Here is a 16,837-nt window from a genome sequence, read left to right on the forward strand (position 1 = left end):
GCGGGTCTCCTTTCATCTTCGCTGTAGCAGACGTTTCTATTTATCCACTTGCGCTCGCCGAGTGGCGTCACCAGCGGTACTGTAATGACGATTGCAGCAGGAGGATGACAGCTTAGAAAGAAGAGGGCAATGGGGCTTCCTCCCAGAGGCGGTGCGGCACAGAGGAGCGCTCGCATCACAAGGTGACCCCCAGCTCCCCACCGCCACCACCGCTGTCACCGTCGACACCGCGTTCCGGCCGCTCCGCGCTCGCCCAGTCGCCTGGCCTCTTTCTCCCCCCCGCAGCCAAGATCTGTCGGACCGCTGGGGACCCAGGGAGCCGGGGGGCTAGGAGCTCACTTGGGTCTTTCCCCCTCCCCCCACTCTGAGAGCCCGGGATGGAGAGCCGAAAGGACATGGTTATGTTTCTGGATGGGGGTCAGCTTGGCACTCTGGTTGGCAAGAGGGTCTCCAATTTGTCCGAAGCCGTGGGCAGCCCGCTGCCCGAGCCACCCGAGAAGATGGTGCCCCGTGGTTGCCTGAGTCCGCGGGCTGGTCCTCCGGCCGCCCGGGAGCGCGGCGGGGGAGGCCTGGAAGAGGAGCCGGTCGACGGACTAGCAGGCAGCGCTGCGCGGCCGGGCGCCGAGTCGCGGGCAGCCGGGGCCGCAGTGCTCGGCCCCGGACCTCCGGCTGCCTCCGCCGACAGCCTCTCAGGCCAGGGGCAACCCAGCAGCTCGGACACCGAGTCGGATTTCTATGAAGAAATCGAGGTGAGCTGCACCCCGGACTGCGCCACGGGGAACGCCGAGTACCAGCACAGCAAAGGTAGCCACCGCGCCCCTTCTCTCCCCCGGCCTCCCAACGCGCCCACCTTCCACTTCAGCTCTGGAGGAGAGGAAGACACTCCTTTCCCCCAGGGCGGGGTGGCTGGGGGGACCCACCTGAGCAACTCTCCCCCGCTATCTGCGCCCTGGCGGGGGGTCTCCTTCTGTGCTCTGGCATTGGCGGGACTGAGGGTGACAGCTGTGCTTTGGGGGAAGGAGGGAGACGCAAGCCCTGGGCTTGAGGGGGATTCAAAGCGCACCCCAACCCCCCAGAGCTTTGAGGTACTGCTTCAACGGCGCGGGGAAGACACCTTCTCCCGGCGTGGGCGAGATCAAACGCGGGTCCGGGCAGTTTGTGGCTGGCGGAGTGTAAGGAGTATCCAGGCGCGGAAGCCGGGAGTCCATAAAGGACCGTAAAATCGCGGCCAACTCGGGCGCCCGGGTGCTGCGGCCCTTCGGCCAGTTTGCACGTCGGTCAGAGGTCCAAATTACCTTGTCACTTCCCGGGCTCGGTGGCGCCAGGTCGGAAATGGTCCCAATGATCTAATTGCCTTTGGTCTCCGGTTGCATTTGAAAAGGCAGAGCTCTGGCCCTCCCCCCTTCCCCTTTCCTTCCTAGTCCCACTTCTCCACCCAAAGGAAAAGGAGCTGCAGGGGGCAGGAGCCCCCCCCTTCCTTGGGTTACACTCATATGGGGGGGCCGTCACACTGCTGTAACTGGAGAACCCCTCCCTGACCAGGGGCTAGCGGGGAGGGGGGGGGGTGAATGAGCAGGAAGGGAGTCTCCCTGAGAGGGGTGGAAAGCTAGTTGGAAGAGCCCACCAGCAGACACTCCTCCACAAAGCCGTGCGGGTGGGTGAGAAGAGCCTGGTATGGACGAAAAACCACCCCCTGGCCTTGGCAGCCAACACCTTGTTGAGTACCCACATCCACGCATTACCATCTTGTCCACTCAGCCCAGACTAAGCATAGCATACCCTCAGACTAATCCATACTCCATTCATACGTAGTGAGGTAACAGGATACTCACACACCCCTGTGCCGTTCCACAACATATGCAGCCTAGTGCACATTCCCACACCTGCACCGCAGCCTGGCACACAAAGCAAGGAAACTCAGTCCCTGCCCAACTTCCTGCAACGCTCCAGCACAAAGGTGCATCTCAACTCACTTGCCTGTCAGATATGCATATCCTCGCCCACACCTGTCAATGGTGGGCAGAAAGTTCAGAGCGGCTGCATCTCCCCTGTGCCCCAAGGCAGGTAGGCAGGGCGGCTGGGGCTTTTGTTCCCAGCAGGCCTTACGGAGAGGCCTCCCAAACAGCAGCCCAGCCAGGCCTAATGGTTGCTGTGTGCTCCTCTGAATGGTGAGCCTCTGTCCTCCATTCCTGGGTTCTCAAAGTCCCTGCCACCCCCGCAGAGGCAGAGTCTGAGGCTACTGAGAAGGGGAATGTCCCTTCCCATCACCCCCTCCATACACACCCTTGGCCTACAGCCCCACATGAGCAGTGTCTGTGTGTGCGTATACTCTGGGCTCCCTGCACAGGGCCTGGCTCCGAGGCACTGACCAGCAGTCCCAATGGCAGCGGCGAGGCTCCCAAAAGCAATGGCAGTGGTGGCTCCCAGGGCACCTTGGCCTGCAGTGCTAGTGACCAGATGCGACGGTACCGTACTGCCTTCACCCGGGAGCAGATTGCACGGCTGGAGAAGGAATTCTACAGGGAGAACTATGTATCCAGGCCTCGGAGATGTGAGCTGGCGGCTGCTCTAAACCTGCCGGAAACCACAATCAAGGTAAGAACTCCAGGGACCAGGAAGACGGGGTGCACCCAGTCAGGAGGAAATAAATACCAACTTCCCACTTCCTAAATCGTTAGCTAGGAATTGGGGCCTGGAGTCTCCCTGCCCACATGGCAGCTAGGCCGGGGGTGGCTAGGCCTGGTGCAGGTGCCAGGCGCCAGCAATTTGCCCACCTGACGGTCCCTAGGCGAGCGCGGCTGCCATGCGCTTGACGGTCCCTTTCCTAGCCAAATAAACAGCGGGGATGAAGTGCCTGTGCAGGTGACAAGGAAGTGCCCCATGGGAGAGCAGCAGGAAAGGGACATGTTTCCGGGTAATCTCTGCCCGCCGCCTCAGACCGGTGGAGTCCTCGGTGCCCCCATTACTTTGCCATCCACACCGGGTTCCGGCGTCCTGGCGGCGTGGGCAGAGGGGAGGAGGGACAGAGACTGGAGTGGCTCCCTGAGCCTCTCCGGGAGGGATTCCAGCTCCGGGTGGGGGGGTGGGATCTGCATCTGCCCCCGCCCAGAGGGGCTCCGCCTCCGCTCTTTCCTGTGCTGCCGGCACCGTCGCCCGCAGTGGGGCGGGACTTCTGGGCTCTGCGCACCGGGCCCGCGCGGCCGCCGAACCCGCTCCTCTCCTCCCCGCCAGGTGTGGTTCCAGAACCGGCGCATGAAGGACAAGCGGCAGCGGCTGGCCATGACTTGGCCGCACCCGGCCGACCCAGCCTTCTACACGTACATGATGAGCCACGCGGCGGCCGCGGGCGGCCTGCCCTACCCCTTCCCGTCGCACCTGCCCCTGCCCTACTACTCGCCCGTGGGCTTGGGCGCTGCGTCCGCCGCGTCCGCCGCCGCCTCGCCCTTCAGCGGGCCGCTGCGCCCGCTCGACACCTTCCGCGTGCTTTCGCAGCCCTACCCGCGGCCCGAACTGCTGTGCGCCTTCCGCCACCCGCCGCTCTACCCGGGCCCGGCGCACGGACTGGGCACCGCGGCCGGCGGTCCCTGTTCCTGCCTCGCCTGCCACGGCGGCCCGGCCAACGGGCTGGCGCCCCGCGCCGCCGCCGCTGCCTCGGACTTCACCTGTGCCTCCACCTCCCGCTCGGACTCCTTCCTCACCTTCGCGCCCTCCGTGCTCAGCAAGGCCTCCTCTGTGGCGCTGGACCAGAGGGAGGAGGTGCCCCTCACGAGATAAGGGGCCGCCCGCCGGCAGCCGACTCCAGGACGCCCGTGGGCAACCCCCGGGGACTCAAGACAGCGCCCCTCCCCGCCCCCGGGGTACCGAGGGGAAAGAAGAGGGCCGCTGAGGACCAGCGGGATTTGGCCTCGAGCATCGGGACGCCCGGGAAGCGGCCGTGGCTGGCGCTTTTGGGGAGCAAGAGTGGGGGTGGGGAGGCCGTGGCTGAGAGACCTTCCTCTGGGGTGGCGCCTCTTTGTCGTTCTTCACCGGCCGCACTCCCCCTGACCCGGGCTGAGGCCGTGGTTCCAAAGCTAAACAAACTTAGCTGCAACAGCAACCGATATGCAGCCCCTAAGCTCCCCAGCCCCCCACTCCCAACCCCTTTCTCACCTGGAACCCCTCCCCCCTGCCAAGGCCAAGCCCACGCAATGGAAAGGGAAATTGCTGTCTCTCGGAACAAAATGCTGTGTATGCAGAGCAGGTAGAGATTAATCTTTGCCAGCTTTTCCAAGGCATGGCAAGGGGCTTGTGGATGGCAACGCACCAGCCATCTAGGAGAAAGAGGGAGAGGACTTACTACGGCGGAGAATCCTGGCCCTCCCAAGGAAGCTGGGGGCTCTCTGACCCTCCTGGAGCCTCAGTTTCACAATATTCTCTGATTCTAGCATCTACCACCACCTGATCTCTTTCCTCTCTCCTAGCTTCTTGATATCTCTCTTGTAACTTCATCTCCACCCCTACTTTTTGTGTACCGAGGGCAGGGAGGCTGCAGATACCCCAGGCTCCCCTGGCAGCTTCTACCAAGCCTCTTCTCCCTGAGCCCAACACACACCCTGATTAGCAAGCGATGTGTGTGAGGAGGGTTTTTGAATGTTGAATGTATAATATGATCACCATGCGGCTGGCTGGCCGTGGAGCCCAGAGCTGAGCTGTTAACAAGGCGCCCAGGGAAGAGCTTAGGGAGCAGGGACCTCATCTCTCTCCCTCAGTATCTGGTGGCAAATTAGAAGCAATTTCCAGCCCTTGCCTTCCCTTCACCAGGAGCTTTCTGGCCCTTCCCTTTGCATTTGGCATTTTACATTCTTCTGTCTCCCAAGCTGCCAATGGGGCTTGACTTTCCAATTACTAGCGGGAGCCTTCTGCCCCTTCTGGGGACCTTGTCTCTCCCCTCCACCAGGGTTTGTTTGGGAACCACTCCCAAACTCTCACTTCCACAGTCATTCTTGCAGCCAATTTTTGAGAGAGGAGAACTTGTACCCCACCCCACCCCCTACCTCCAAGGCAAGTTTCACCCTGACTGGGAGGGAGTAGTTCTTCCTGTAGGGAATGAATTTGATTTGGTTTTCCTTTGACGCCCAAAGAATTTGCTGTTACAATTTGTTGACCATGTTGCAATAAAGCTGGATATGATTCTCACTTTAGCATTTTAAATTTTTTGGCAGCGGGCAGTATGTTAAGTCCTTTTAAATGACTAGTTCAGCCGTCATAGGCTTGGGTAGGCAAGGAGTCAAAAGACGGTCACACAGTCTCCCAAGCCTCTATTGGGCATTGGGAGGCTCCAATTGGACATTGCACAGAGGTGGAGAAGGAGGGTTCTGAGCTGAGCTGCCCTGGCGTGTGAGTTTCCTTAATTCTGTGCATGCTAGGAGACTTGGCTCAACTGGCCCAGCAGAGCACTGATCCCATCAGGGGCTCACCCTGATGGTTCCTTCTCCAGTTGCCCCAACCCTTTGAGGAAAGGGGACTCTGGACTCTGGTCTCTGTGGATCCTACCTCCACCCCAACCCAAGGTGGAGACGAATGAGGTAGTGGGGGTGGAGCTTGAGCACTGCAGAGAGCTGGGTTTGCTGGTCAAGCTGGGTCTGCATCTTAGGGTGAGGGGAGAGGAGGGAGGAGGACTCCTGAGTTGGGATGGGAGGGTTTGAATCTTCTTCAGACTGGAAGTCATCTCCAAGGATGGAATTCTGGTCAGGGCAAAGGGACAGACACTGCTGAGTGGCCACCTCATTGTCATCCTCTGTCCCCATAGGAGAGCCACTGTGGCTGTCTCTGAAGAGATGGGTGTCATCAGCAGGCTGGGCGCTCAGGATTGCATGGACTCAAGGGTCCTCTGCTGGTGTATCCATGGGCAGGCGGGGACTCTTTAATCTGCCTCCATCCCCCCTTGGGGTTTAGAGCAAACCCTCCCAAACATAGCACTCCCCGCCCTCCCAAGCAAAGCCTTGTGCTGAGGTTTCCAGTATCCTCTCTGCCACTCACCCCACCCCCCAGCCCTGAGCAGCTCCCTCTGCAGTTGGGAAGCTCCAGGTGCCAAACCCTGGCAAATTTCTCGGTTACTTCACATCGGACCAAGATTGCTTGCGACAGGTAAATGGGCTGCGGGTTGCCGTAATGCCAGGCGTATTTTCAGTTAATAGGGAGGGAAAATGAGGTGTCTGCAGCAATATTGGAAAGTACAAGATCGATGATCTGGCCTCGTGTCCAATCAGCAGCCTTTAATTGACTGTATTTTCTGGGTAATTGAGCCTCTCTTCCTCCAAATTGCAGTGGAAGATATAACAATACATCTTGCCAGGAGGAATTACTCATTATTTCATAATGAAATTTCCCTTTTGCCAAGGTTTGCGGTTTGGTGCTGGGCACGCACTACTCACACTCCCTCGAAGACCCCCACACCTAAAAATAGGCTTTTCTGCCTGCGCCGGCAGCAGCGTCTGGCCGGATACTTCCATTTTGGTGATGGGGTGGGGGCGGCTGGATGGGACATGATCGTGAACAAGGCCCTGCTCGTCCACAGCCTCCATCTCTTCATCTGTAAAAGGAGAAGGCTAGACCAAGCAGTAGGACTGACACTGTTGTTTTTGTATTATTGTTTTTGTTTTTCAATTTTCTGAGCATCTCTACTTAGTTTTCCCCCATCTCGGTCCCATTTTGCAGGTGGAAAAACGGAGGTTCTGGTCTCACACAGCTATTAGTGACTCATGTAGCTATGAGCTCCCGGCTCCGTTGGCTTCCCCTCCCCTGTCCTAGGCCTCTTTGGGGCCCAGAGTCCATGGTCACCCCTCGCGAAGTCTGACACCTCACATCCGACTCACACTTTCCCTGGGCTCCTCAACCTATTCGGGACCCAGCGGGGCCTGGGAGCGCAGACCAGCGCTCAGCCGCGGTCCATCGGTCCGGGAAGGGAAGACCAGCCACCCAGCAGCCCGAGTGCGCGCTCAGCGCGAGCCGTCGCCGTCTTGTTAGCGAGTGATTGATTGCCTTATTAAAGCGTGTTCTTGTAAGTGTGACCAAACTGATTGCATTGCATATGTTTGGGATAATGCTCATTTTAAACAACAGGATAAGGAGGATGAGCTCGGCAGAGCCTCCGAAGACGAAATGATTCCGGCCAGCAGCTCCTTAACTCTGGCATTAAATTGCCCAGTTACATAGCAAATCACTTGGTTCCTCCACCCTTGTCCCCATTTTTTTTCCTGGCCTGCAGTTTGATCGCATCCCCCAATGTTGTCTGTCCCACGAATGATTTCTCTAGTGACTATATCGGCCCTGCTTTCCCAACCGGGAAACCCGCGCAGGCACATTCCAGACATCGAGTCCCTCTGCCCCCATCCCAGGCAGAGGGAGAGGTGATTCAGAATGCACCCTCTCACCCCAGGCCTCCCAGGGGTATATGGCCCTAGACGGTCGTGGCAAACGGGAGCTTAGGTCCCCGCTGCAGTCGCGTGCCTCCCCACCCCCAGCCTAGGACTTTCGCAAAAGTTTAAAAGATTCTTTTGTTCTCCAGGCTTTTCCCGCTCGATTGCTTCCATTATTCCGCAATCGAGGAAACACCCTTTGCCATATGTCGGCTGAAGAGCGTGGGTGTCACGGGCGGACAGTTGTCGAGGGTGGCCAGACGAATGGCATTCTCGTAGTGGAAAGAGCTTTTCCTTCCTAGCATCCTCTCCAAGCACCGTCGTCCGGAGTGAGTGAGGGAGTAGTGTCAGAGAATGGGGGGAGGAAAAGGAGGTTGGGCCAAAGAATTGGGATTTTCTTCCAATTACTCTACCCCCAACCAATCCTTGTGGCCAGGTTCTCTTTCTGGGCCTGTTCCCTAACAAAGAAATCCTCAGCCAGCCTCCACCCACTCCAGTCGACTTGCACGGGAGCCAAACTGCTGGCAGATTGAACTTCCTAAGGGACACCTTTCAGATACTCTGGAATTCTGATTTGTTCAAGCTGATGGTGGTTATCAGGACAAGTCAGAAACGACGCCACTCTTTGGGGTGTCATTTGTAAGTGTAGTCGCACGGATTCGTTTGCAAGATCCAGCTAAAATGTGTCTGGATAAGTGACTTGATCTAAACGGCAAATTTCTCCCATCACCCAGCTTTTCCCTGGCTCTTGCGGGGGCAGACATATCAGACCGCATTAGGGCGAAACCGAGGCCCAGCTCACCATTGGTGCCAGGTTGTGGACCCCGAGATGTTGATTCTGAAGGGGGAAAAAAACCGACGGCAAAACGCATGCTACCATCTACAAAGCACAAAGAAACACAAAGTCGTTTCCAAAATCGCCTTCTCAGCAAATAAGTGTGTGATATTCTGAGCAGGAGAGAGAGAAAGATTGCCACTTAAAAATAACATGAAAGCATTAAGTAATTATTTAAAACAAGGCTGTTTAGAAAAATATTTGTATTTATTGCAGCTGCTCAATTGGCCTCGTTAAAGTCGGCGAGCATTTAAATTGTGTTACAATCTCATTTAAATCCCACGCCGTTCCAGCAGGCTGAAGAGCTTGAATAGACCAATCACTTCATAATGATGATGAATGAGAAATTAATTCAGATACAAGCAAGACAATTTAGGCCTTCATCTGTTTAAATAGCCTTCCAATATTATTCGCGATCGCGGGTCACAGATTGAATCAATTGTCCAATCTTGTGAAAGTCATATCCTTGCATCTTCATCGAGATTATTTATAGCGCAGTGAGGACTGCTGAAAGGTATACGCTGTTAACAGGGACAGTTACTCAAAGGGAAGCGTTTATAAAATGGAAAACAAATGCCGGGGTTAGTAACAAATGGGATCAAAAGCAGTCATTGCAGTCTGGCTCCTCGAGGGAAGCGAGCTGGCGTGGCCCCCGCAGTATGAGGGGCGCTGGGGGCTCGGCCTCTAGCCTCTCCTCCACCCAGGTGAGGCCGGGGCTTCCGGGCGCGCCAGCCAGCTCTCTGGCTGCCGTGGCGACCCGGGGCCGCCCTCGCCTAGGCCCGCTTCAAGTCTGGCGGGAAGCCGCGGCAAGGCCCTCGCGCCCCGGCCCGGGCGGCGGCCGGTGTGGCCCGGGCCCCGCATCTGGAGGCACCGCGCCCGCGGACATCGACCCCAGGCCGTGCCCTTTGCGCCGGGGCCTCGGCCACGCCCAGGATCCACCAGAGTCCGACATACTCTGGCCTCAGCCGCAAGGGTCGGGAGGCCTCGCCGCGCGCACGGGGCGGGGTAGCAGGACTTCTGGACTCTGGACGCTCGGTTTCTTCTTACCCTTGGCCTCGGGCTAAGCCGACAGCCGAAGCGCCCCTATTTCCACTGGGTCGCTCACCCCGCCATTCCAGGGCCGGAAGCTCGCCTGGGGTCGCCTCACTTCCTGCGGGGCCTGGGCCCCTCCCCGGCCTGCTTCTCCGGGTGCCCTCGGGCCTGCGAGTGGCATCCCGCTCTGCAAAGAAGAGCCAGTTCCTTCCTTCCGCCATCGAAGTGCCGCTCCCCGCATGCTGAACTAACCCCTCCCGGGGACGCCGGTTCCCACGAGCTGTCCGCCTCGCATCCCCAGTGCAGCCCAGGAGGCCGTCACGACTTCGAGGTGACATGTGCCTCCCCGAGGTGTCCGCTTCCCCTTCCTCGGCCGGGTTAGGCAGAGACCCTGAGCAGTGTGCGCGGGGAAGTGGGTTTGTTTTTTCCCCGAATCGGTCCGGGCGCGTTAGTGGTAACCTAGTGTGCCGCGTCTACACGGGCTCTGTTTGTTCGCGGGCCCAGAGGCGATCGAGTCTTTCCAGGCGGAGCTCTGTGGGGATAAATGTGAGATGGGCTCAAAACAGACGAGCGGGAAAGATCGTTTGAGGTGCCGGGCCTGGAGTAGGAGAGGAGAGCGTGGGGCTCCCAGCGAACACAGAGCGGGGTCCACGCGGTACAGCACCCGCCCCACCCCCGTCGCGTCGAGGTGCTTTTTATTTTATTTTTTATTCCTCTGTATTTCTGTGTTTTGAAACAAAGGCCCAACTAATGGATTCCTGGCGCTCTGAGGACCCACTCCCGGGAGCGACTTTGATGTATTGCTGTCCAATTAGTGCCTTTAATTGGTGTCCTCGGGGACAGGCCGGCCCGGAGCTGGGACACAGCCTCCTCTCGCCTCTCCTACACACTGGAAAGGTAAAATTTATAACGCACTGTAGCAATCCCTTGGGAGAGCGAGCGAGGGAGGGAGGCCGGGAAGGAAGGGAGAGGTACAGCTCCGTTTTGTAGAGCCCGGACCCTCCAGGCGCGAGGTCGTGGATAAGGGTCCAGATCCCCCGGTTTCTACAGTTTCCTGACTCCCTCGCGGTCCTGGCAGGAGGGCTCGGGCGTCTGAGTCGCTGAGGATTATAAATTTGCTCGCAGAAAGGCCAAGGGAGCGCGCATCGTCTGTAGAAGCCCACCCCATGTGGTCTCTCATCTCGTTAATAATGGCTGTTTGTTAACAAGGATGCGGAGGTTAAATAATCTGGGTGGAAGATTAAACACGCCTCATCAAGGCGCTGGGAGCCGAGTTGCACAGAGACCTGAGCCGGAGCCGCCTGGCTCCCTGGAACCTAGAGGAAGGTGGGAATAAAGCGCCTGCAAGGAGCCCTGGGGTAGAGGAGGAGTGAAGTCCTAGGCCCCCTTTTCAGGGTGTTTCCCCCATAAAGTTAGCACAGACCCAACGCCATGTAGTGTTGAATAGAAAATCCATCTAGGAGCCCACCCCATTGAAGTGTGGATGTCAAACCTTGTCAGGGGAGTCTGCTGGAGATCAGAAATGGAGACCTTGGTCTGAATCCAAGGCCCCACTTTGAGGAGTGGTGGCTAGCTGCTGCCTCTCAAGCCTTACAAACTCACAACTCTGGGAAGTAAGGGGTATTTGTACACACGTCATTCACAGTGAATTGCAAAGCGGAAGATGAGGCTTCACGCTTGGGTTCTGTCCTTAAATAGCTGTGTAATCTCTATTACATTATTTTCCTAGCTTCATTTTCTTATTGTATAAGATAGACAGTAGATAGGACTTGATATAGATGATATATAATATTTCTTTTTCTTTCCTCCAGCTCTCACCAGAGTTAGGGATGTGGGCATCTTCTCAGGTACTCTGTCTCCATCCAGCCTTGGAGGGTTCAGTCAAGGAGGATTTTATTCAGCAAACACTTGAGGGCCTACTATGTGCCAGTTGCCGTGCAGTGTGTATTTTTTTTTTAACTGTGACAGCAGAATATCAATTTGTATACCCCCGTGTGTATCACTCCCAATTCCCCAATATAATCTTTTGTGAAGGAAAACAAGACAGAAAGAACTCAAGGGAGAGAGTAGAATAGAATGTGCGTACGTGTAGGGTACAGTAGAGAGACTGTAGGGTGCGGGACAAAGGGATCAATAAAAGAAGTACAGAACTTGTTAAGATGGCAAGGAAGTCAGGGAGGATGAATACTGCAGAGGTAGTTCCGTGATGGAGAGTACTTTCAAGGGAGCAGAGAGAAAGTCCTCTTCTGCATGCCCCAGTGCTTTGACAGTGAACTAAAGGTAAAGGATCCTTGAACTTGACTAGGAGACCCGTGACTTATTCATCTGGTATTGCTAATTTTCTGCTTATATGTTATTTCCATAGTTAGAGTTCCACTCTTACTAATTCCCCAAACATACCACTTTCTGAAGCCACCAAACAGGAAACCCAGCTGCTAGGCAGGGTTTCTTCAAGCTTCTGGCTGATGGCATCTGGGCTCAAGAAAGGCAGTGGGCAAGTGCTCCATTGAGGTTTTTCCTTCAGCTCAGCAGTAATTGTGGCTCCTACAGTTCTCTGCCTTCACTTGGAAAGTCCAGTGACCAGATTTGTGGCGCTGGGCAGTGAGGTTGAAGAGCTAACCTTTATCGAGTACTTGGTCTCATGCACTTACTGGTCTATGCTTTCCATGCATTATTTCATTTAATTCCCACAACAACCCCTTGAGGTGCATACTATTATAATTCTCATTTTACAGATGAGGAAATGGAAGCATAGAGAGCTAGTAACTTGCCTGTTTCACACAGCTAGTAGATCAGTCTGATTCCGGAGTTTACATTGCTGATCATGTCACTAAAGCTGCTTTTGTGGTGTAGTATGGTGGCTAAGGGCAGACTGAGAGTATATTTCGCCACGAGTTACTAACATCAGAAATGGGCTCTAGATAAGGGCAGCTAGTGAAGGAGGCAGGGTGGACTCGTGTCTGCTTGTAAAGACCACAACACTATTCTGCCTTCCAAAAATACCATCTCCAATTTCTTTGGTGGACGTGCAGTGAGCAGTGCAGTCCAATGACTATATCAATAAGTATTTATTGAGCACCTACTCTATGGCCATACCAGACTTACGTTTACACAGTATTTCTCTCTCCTCCAGTTTAGTGCTGATGTGGCTTTGACTGTGTTTGTAATCTATTACAGCTGCCCAACTTCTCCTTATCATAAAGTTATAGCTTCAGCTGGAGCCATGAAAGATGATATGGCATGAATGTAGTCTGAGGTGTGGGGAGGCAGTATGTCAGATACTTGGTTAGGACTCCCAGTCCTACCTGACCTAGCTAGTACTATCGACTTAGCTAAAAGCTGACTCAAAAATGGGCAACCAGGAGGTCCAGTAGCAGCACCCAAAGGGGCAAAAGCTTCTTCTTTTTTTTTTTAATTAATTAATTTTTGGCTCCGTTGGGTCTTCGTTGCTGCACGTGGGCTTTCTCTAGTTGCGGTGAGCAGGGGCTACTCTTCGTGGTGGTGCGTGGGCTTCTCATTGCAGTGGCTTCTCTTGTTGTGGAGCACGGGCTCTAGGTGTGCAGCCTTCAGTAGTTGTGGCTCACGGGCTCTAGGTGTGCAGCCTTCAGTAGTTGTGGCTCATGGGCTCTAGCATGCAGGCTCAGTAGTTGTGGTGCACGGGCTCTAGGAACGTGAGCTTCAGTAGTTGTGGCATGCGGGCTCAGTTGCTCTGCGGCATGTGGGATCTTCTCGGACCAGGTCTCGAACCCATGTCCCCTGCATTGGCAGGCGGATTCTTAACCACTGCACCACCAGGGAAGTCCCCAGGGGGCAAGCTTTTGCTACTGGGCTACATAATTACAGAAGTGGAGCAAAAGTAGCAAAAGGATGGAAGATGCATTATTACTCAGCAGCCTGAGGTAAAAGATAAAAGCTATGGGACTGGCAAGAGAAATTGATGCAAAGAGAGCAGGACAAATAAGGCTCTCAGACTTGTTAGGCTGCTGATGACGTTCAGGTGAGGGCTGCAGTCCTAGAGGGGAAGGCTGGAGTAACAGGAGGAAAACATGGCTGAGACCTAATTGCCCCTGTCCTTTTATAGTAAAAGAACCCCTGTTTTTAGCTGGATAAATGGCCACCCTGTAATAAAGGCTACCAGCAAGATGTGGCCATGTGACCAAGTTCTGGCCAATGGGAGGTAAGCAGACCTGATGTGTGTGGCTTAATAGAAGTGTCTCTTTATTGTCTTTAAATATACTTGATATACTCAGATTATCTACCGAGTAACCCAGGTTTTAGTAGTTTGGATATCCTGCGTAACTGGAGGCCCCCTGATAGTTCAAAGCCAGGAATAACCTCAAGGTCATTTAGCCAAACTACTTTACTTTACAAGTCTTTCAGTTTTCTCCAGGTAAAATGAACCTCGTATGGCTACTGTGGTTTTAGAGCAGACACAGGATGTTACATAGGATATATGCCACCTCTATTCTCGCTTTATTTTTGAAGCCAAGTCTGGGGTGACTGCACATTCCTTTCGTATTTGCCTTGGGCAATTCTAAGTCCCAACACCAAGTCCAGATCCAAAGGCCAAAGCTGCATTACTTCACGGCACTCTAGGAACTTCACTGGAAGCTGGCGTTGCAACTGTACATCTCCAGGGTTAGCAATTGAAGTTAGTGAAAGGCAGGGTGCTGAGAAAAACAGGCATACTCTTGCCTGGATGTTACCCTCCTAAACCCCCAGGAAGGAAGTGCAAAGGAGGATTTACAAGCGGCTCCAGAAGGTAAGCCTCCTGTTGACTTTAGTGTGCCTAGGGGGGCAGAACCTTTGGAGAGCCCCACCAGTTTCTGTTATCTAGATGACCAGAACCGGCCAGGTGACTTTGGGAAGCACGATTGTTCAAGATCAGAGATAGGGTTTGGGGGTGGCAGTGAGTCTGGAAGAAATATGTATAAAAAACAGTCTTGCATCTCCAAAGAGAATTTCTAGAATTCCAGAAAAGTGATCTTCGCACTGCCTGAAACAGGGTCTTTTTCTGAACTATTATGATGTTGTTGCAGAAGAGCCAATAATTCTACTTTCTGCTGGGAAAAAAAGGGTTATTTTATTTCTTTCAGAAATTGATTTAATTCAACACATACATAGTAATTCTTGAAATACCAGAGGCATCTTGGTAAGGATGTCTTCTCTCGGCTGCCATAGCCAGGGGCTTGCATTTGCTGGGATGTCTGGATCCGATCAAAGGAGATAAAAAAGAAAAGAAAGGGGAGAGTGGAGTATAACCACAAGTCTTAGCAAACGACTCAAGTAATAAAGTGGATGGATGGAAACAGGAAACACCACTTGGGTTGGAGACCCACACTTGGATTTGAACTCATGTAATAAAGTGCACAAGCTCTTGATCGCTTGGAGGAAAGTCACTAATCTCACCCCTAGAATATACTAATGACTCTACCCCAGATCTGATAATCTCTTAATAAGTTAGAATGACCATTTTGGCCTGGTGAACATGTTACTCTTATTTTATCTATAACAAGGTTTTTGTAAAATGTGACAAAGTGTTCTTAACTGGTCTCATTGTATTTCTCCATCTTTGGAGGAGTCGGGATTATGGATACACAAGTGGGAGCACTGCAGAAACTTAGATGACTTCAAATGACTGTCTGTTTGAGGGTGGACACTGTTTGTATGTTATACGATTGCCTGTCTCTGGTTTGGGAAGAGGAAGCGAGAGGTTTATATAGGCTCTGAGAAGCAGCAGGGGAGTTCTTGGCTTTGTTGATGGCATGTGCTGGTTTCCCGGACTATTTGTGGGAAGGTCTGCGTCAGACTTAATTTCTTAAACTTGGCGTTATCCTACAGTGAACTGAAGTTCAGATCTACTTCCCTTGACCCCTGTATCCACAGTACTACCCAGGAATGCTCTTCAAATCAGAATCTCTACCTTATTAGGATGAGTTTCACAAAACTTTTAAAAGATTATTAGAAGCCTTTCAAGCGGCAGTTTCTGCTTAAGGTTAGATGTGAATTTAACTGAGTGCTGTTTTAACACGGTATATCTACTTCCGGTTGTGTGGTATGGGTTTGCCTAGTGATGGGATAGTACTTTACATCAGTGATGATTTTGAGATGGAATCCTACCTTCAGTGATCAACTGTGGAACCCTTAATTTGTCTCCTCACCTGTGAAGTTAAGTCCCAGTGACATATAGTGTTAGTTTGGCCCTTTTACTACAACGTAATTTTTAGATGCTGTCCCTAAGAAATTGCCTCGACTTACATAGTGAGTGTTTGAATGCTCTGTTGATGGACAATTTCGTTGGTTAAAGGAAGTAGCCTTGGTTATTGGCTAATAAACATGGTTTAGAACAAGTTCTCTGCCTTATTCCTTCCTTCCTTCAAAGTCAATTATTCCAATTTCAGGACAAAGCAACACATTCTTGGGAGAAGGGGTATGTGAAATAGCCTCATTTTTGGCTTGCACTCTGCCTTTAATCCCATTCTTCAGGCCATGTCTCATTTCCCATCAAGTAGAGTCATGAAATACAAATGAACGGCACAGGGACCTAACAGTGCTGTATGGACGGGTGAGGATAACTGATTCCCAAAATTTTGTTTATCAGTTACTTGGTATAGTACAGAAAGTAGGTCAGTGTATATGGTGATTTTATAAAAGGTGAAAAATTAAGCTTCTTTAGTGTGGCTTATCTCAGAGGAAAATGTATGATTTGAGAAGCAAAAACTGAGCCAGATTAAAATGAATATTCATGTAAGAGTGTTAAACGGCTTTCAGAGCGTGAAGTCTTAAAAAAGCACCTTTTCATTTCAAGGATTTTTAAGTACTAGTTATAAATATATGAAGGGTTGATACAAGTGGACTTAATTTTATATACTTGGTGGGGGCATGAAAAAACTTTACTAAAAGAAATTGTGTATTTTGAACCATACTTTGCTAGTGATTTCTGTTATAATTTTGGAAATATGTCCTTATATAAACATTTTCATCTAATACATATCAGAAATCCAGCACTAGACTTCTGGTATTCATGTCAAGCTGTATTATCTATGCTTAGTCTCTGTGCATTTAATTCTCCTACTGTCTCTTTAAAGAAACAAGTCAAATGAACAATCAACCTGTATGATTTTCAGTTCCCACTGAAAACAACACTGATCCCTGTTCATTGTAAATTCATTTCTACAACACTGGTCTTTGCTCTTGCTTGAGAGTCATTTGAACACTTTAGCTGGGAGAGCAGTATGAACAGTTTCTAAAAGAGCTCAAATGGAAGTAGATCCAGATTCATATGAAATGTCAGTCAGAAACAAAAGAGGCAGCTTGAAGTAGTGGAAAGCGTAGGCTTTGAAACCAGGAAAGCCTGAGCTCAAGTTCCCTTTCACCACTCTAGTATCTGGGTGTGAAAATTAACCTCCTAAACCTCAGGGTCTTCTTTGAGGAAGGTACCTACCTAGTTCTTGTGTAATATGGAATGTAAAACTGATAGCAAGGCCATAAACTTCCTGCCTGCCCCCAAAGCCTGAGCGATTAGTAACACACTTCCTCCTAACAATTCCGGCACCTGAAGATAAGGTAGGAA

The 16,837-nt window shown here is 52.6% G+C and overlaps 1 protein-coding gene across 1 annotated transcript; it reads left to right on the top strand.

Annotated features, from left to right (window-relative positions):
- Positions 1-377: 377 nt before the first annotated feature.
- On the top strand, positions 378-3,774 carry EVX1 (even-skipped homeobox 1). The gene is made up of 3 exons (XM_060019919.1): positions 378-804; positions 2,348-2,595; positions 3,232-3,774. The coding sequence occupies exons 1-3, from the start codon at positions 378-380 to the stop codon at positions 3,772-3,774; spliced, it is 1,218 nt and encodes a 405-aa protein (XP_059875902.1).
- Positions 3,775-16,837: the final 13,063 nt, after the last annotated feature.

This window comes from Delphinus delphis, chromosome 9 (assembly GCF_949987515.2).
Source record: "Delphinus delphis chromosome 9, mDelDel1.2, whole genome shotgun sequence".
NCBI classification, from domain to species: domain Eukaryota; kingdom Metazoa; phylum Chordata; class Mammalia; order Artiodactyla; family Delphinidae; genus Delphinus; species Delphinus delphis.

Coding starts and splice junctions, on each gene's coding strand:
- EVX1 (XM_060019919.1), top strand. CDS start 378: ATGGAGAGCCGAAAGGACATGGTTATGTTTCTGGATGGGGGTCAGCTT. Junction 805..2,347: donor CGAGTACCAGCACAGCAAAG/GTAGCCACCGCG, acceptor CTCCCTGCACAG/GGCCTGGCTCCGAGGCACTG. Junction 2,596..3,231: donor TGCCGGAAACCACAATCAAG/GTAAGAACTCCA, acceptor CCTCCCCGCCAG/GTGTGGTTCCAGAACCGGCG.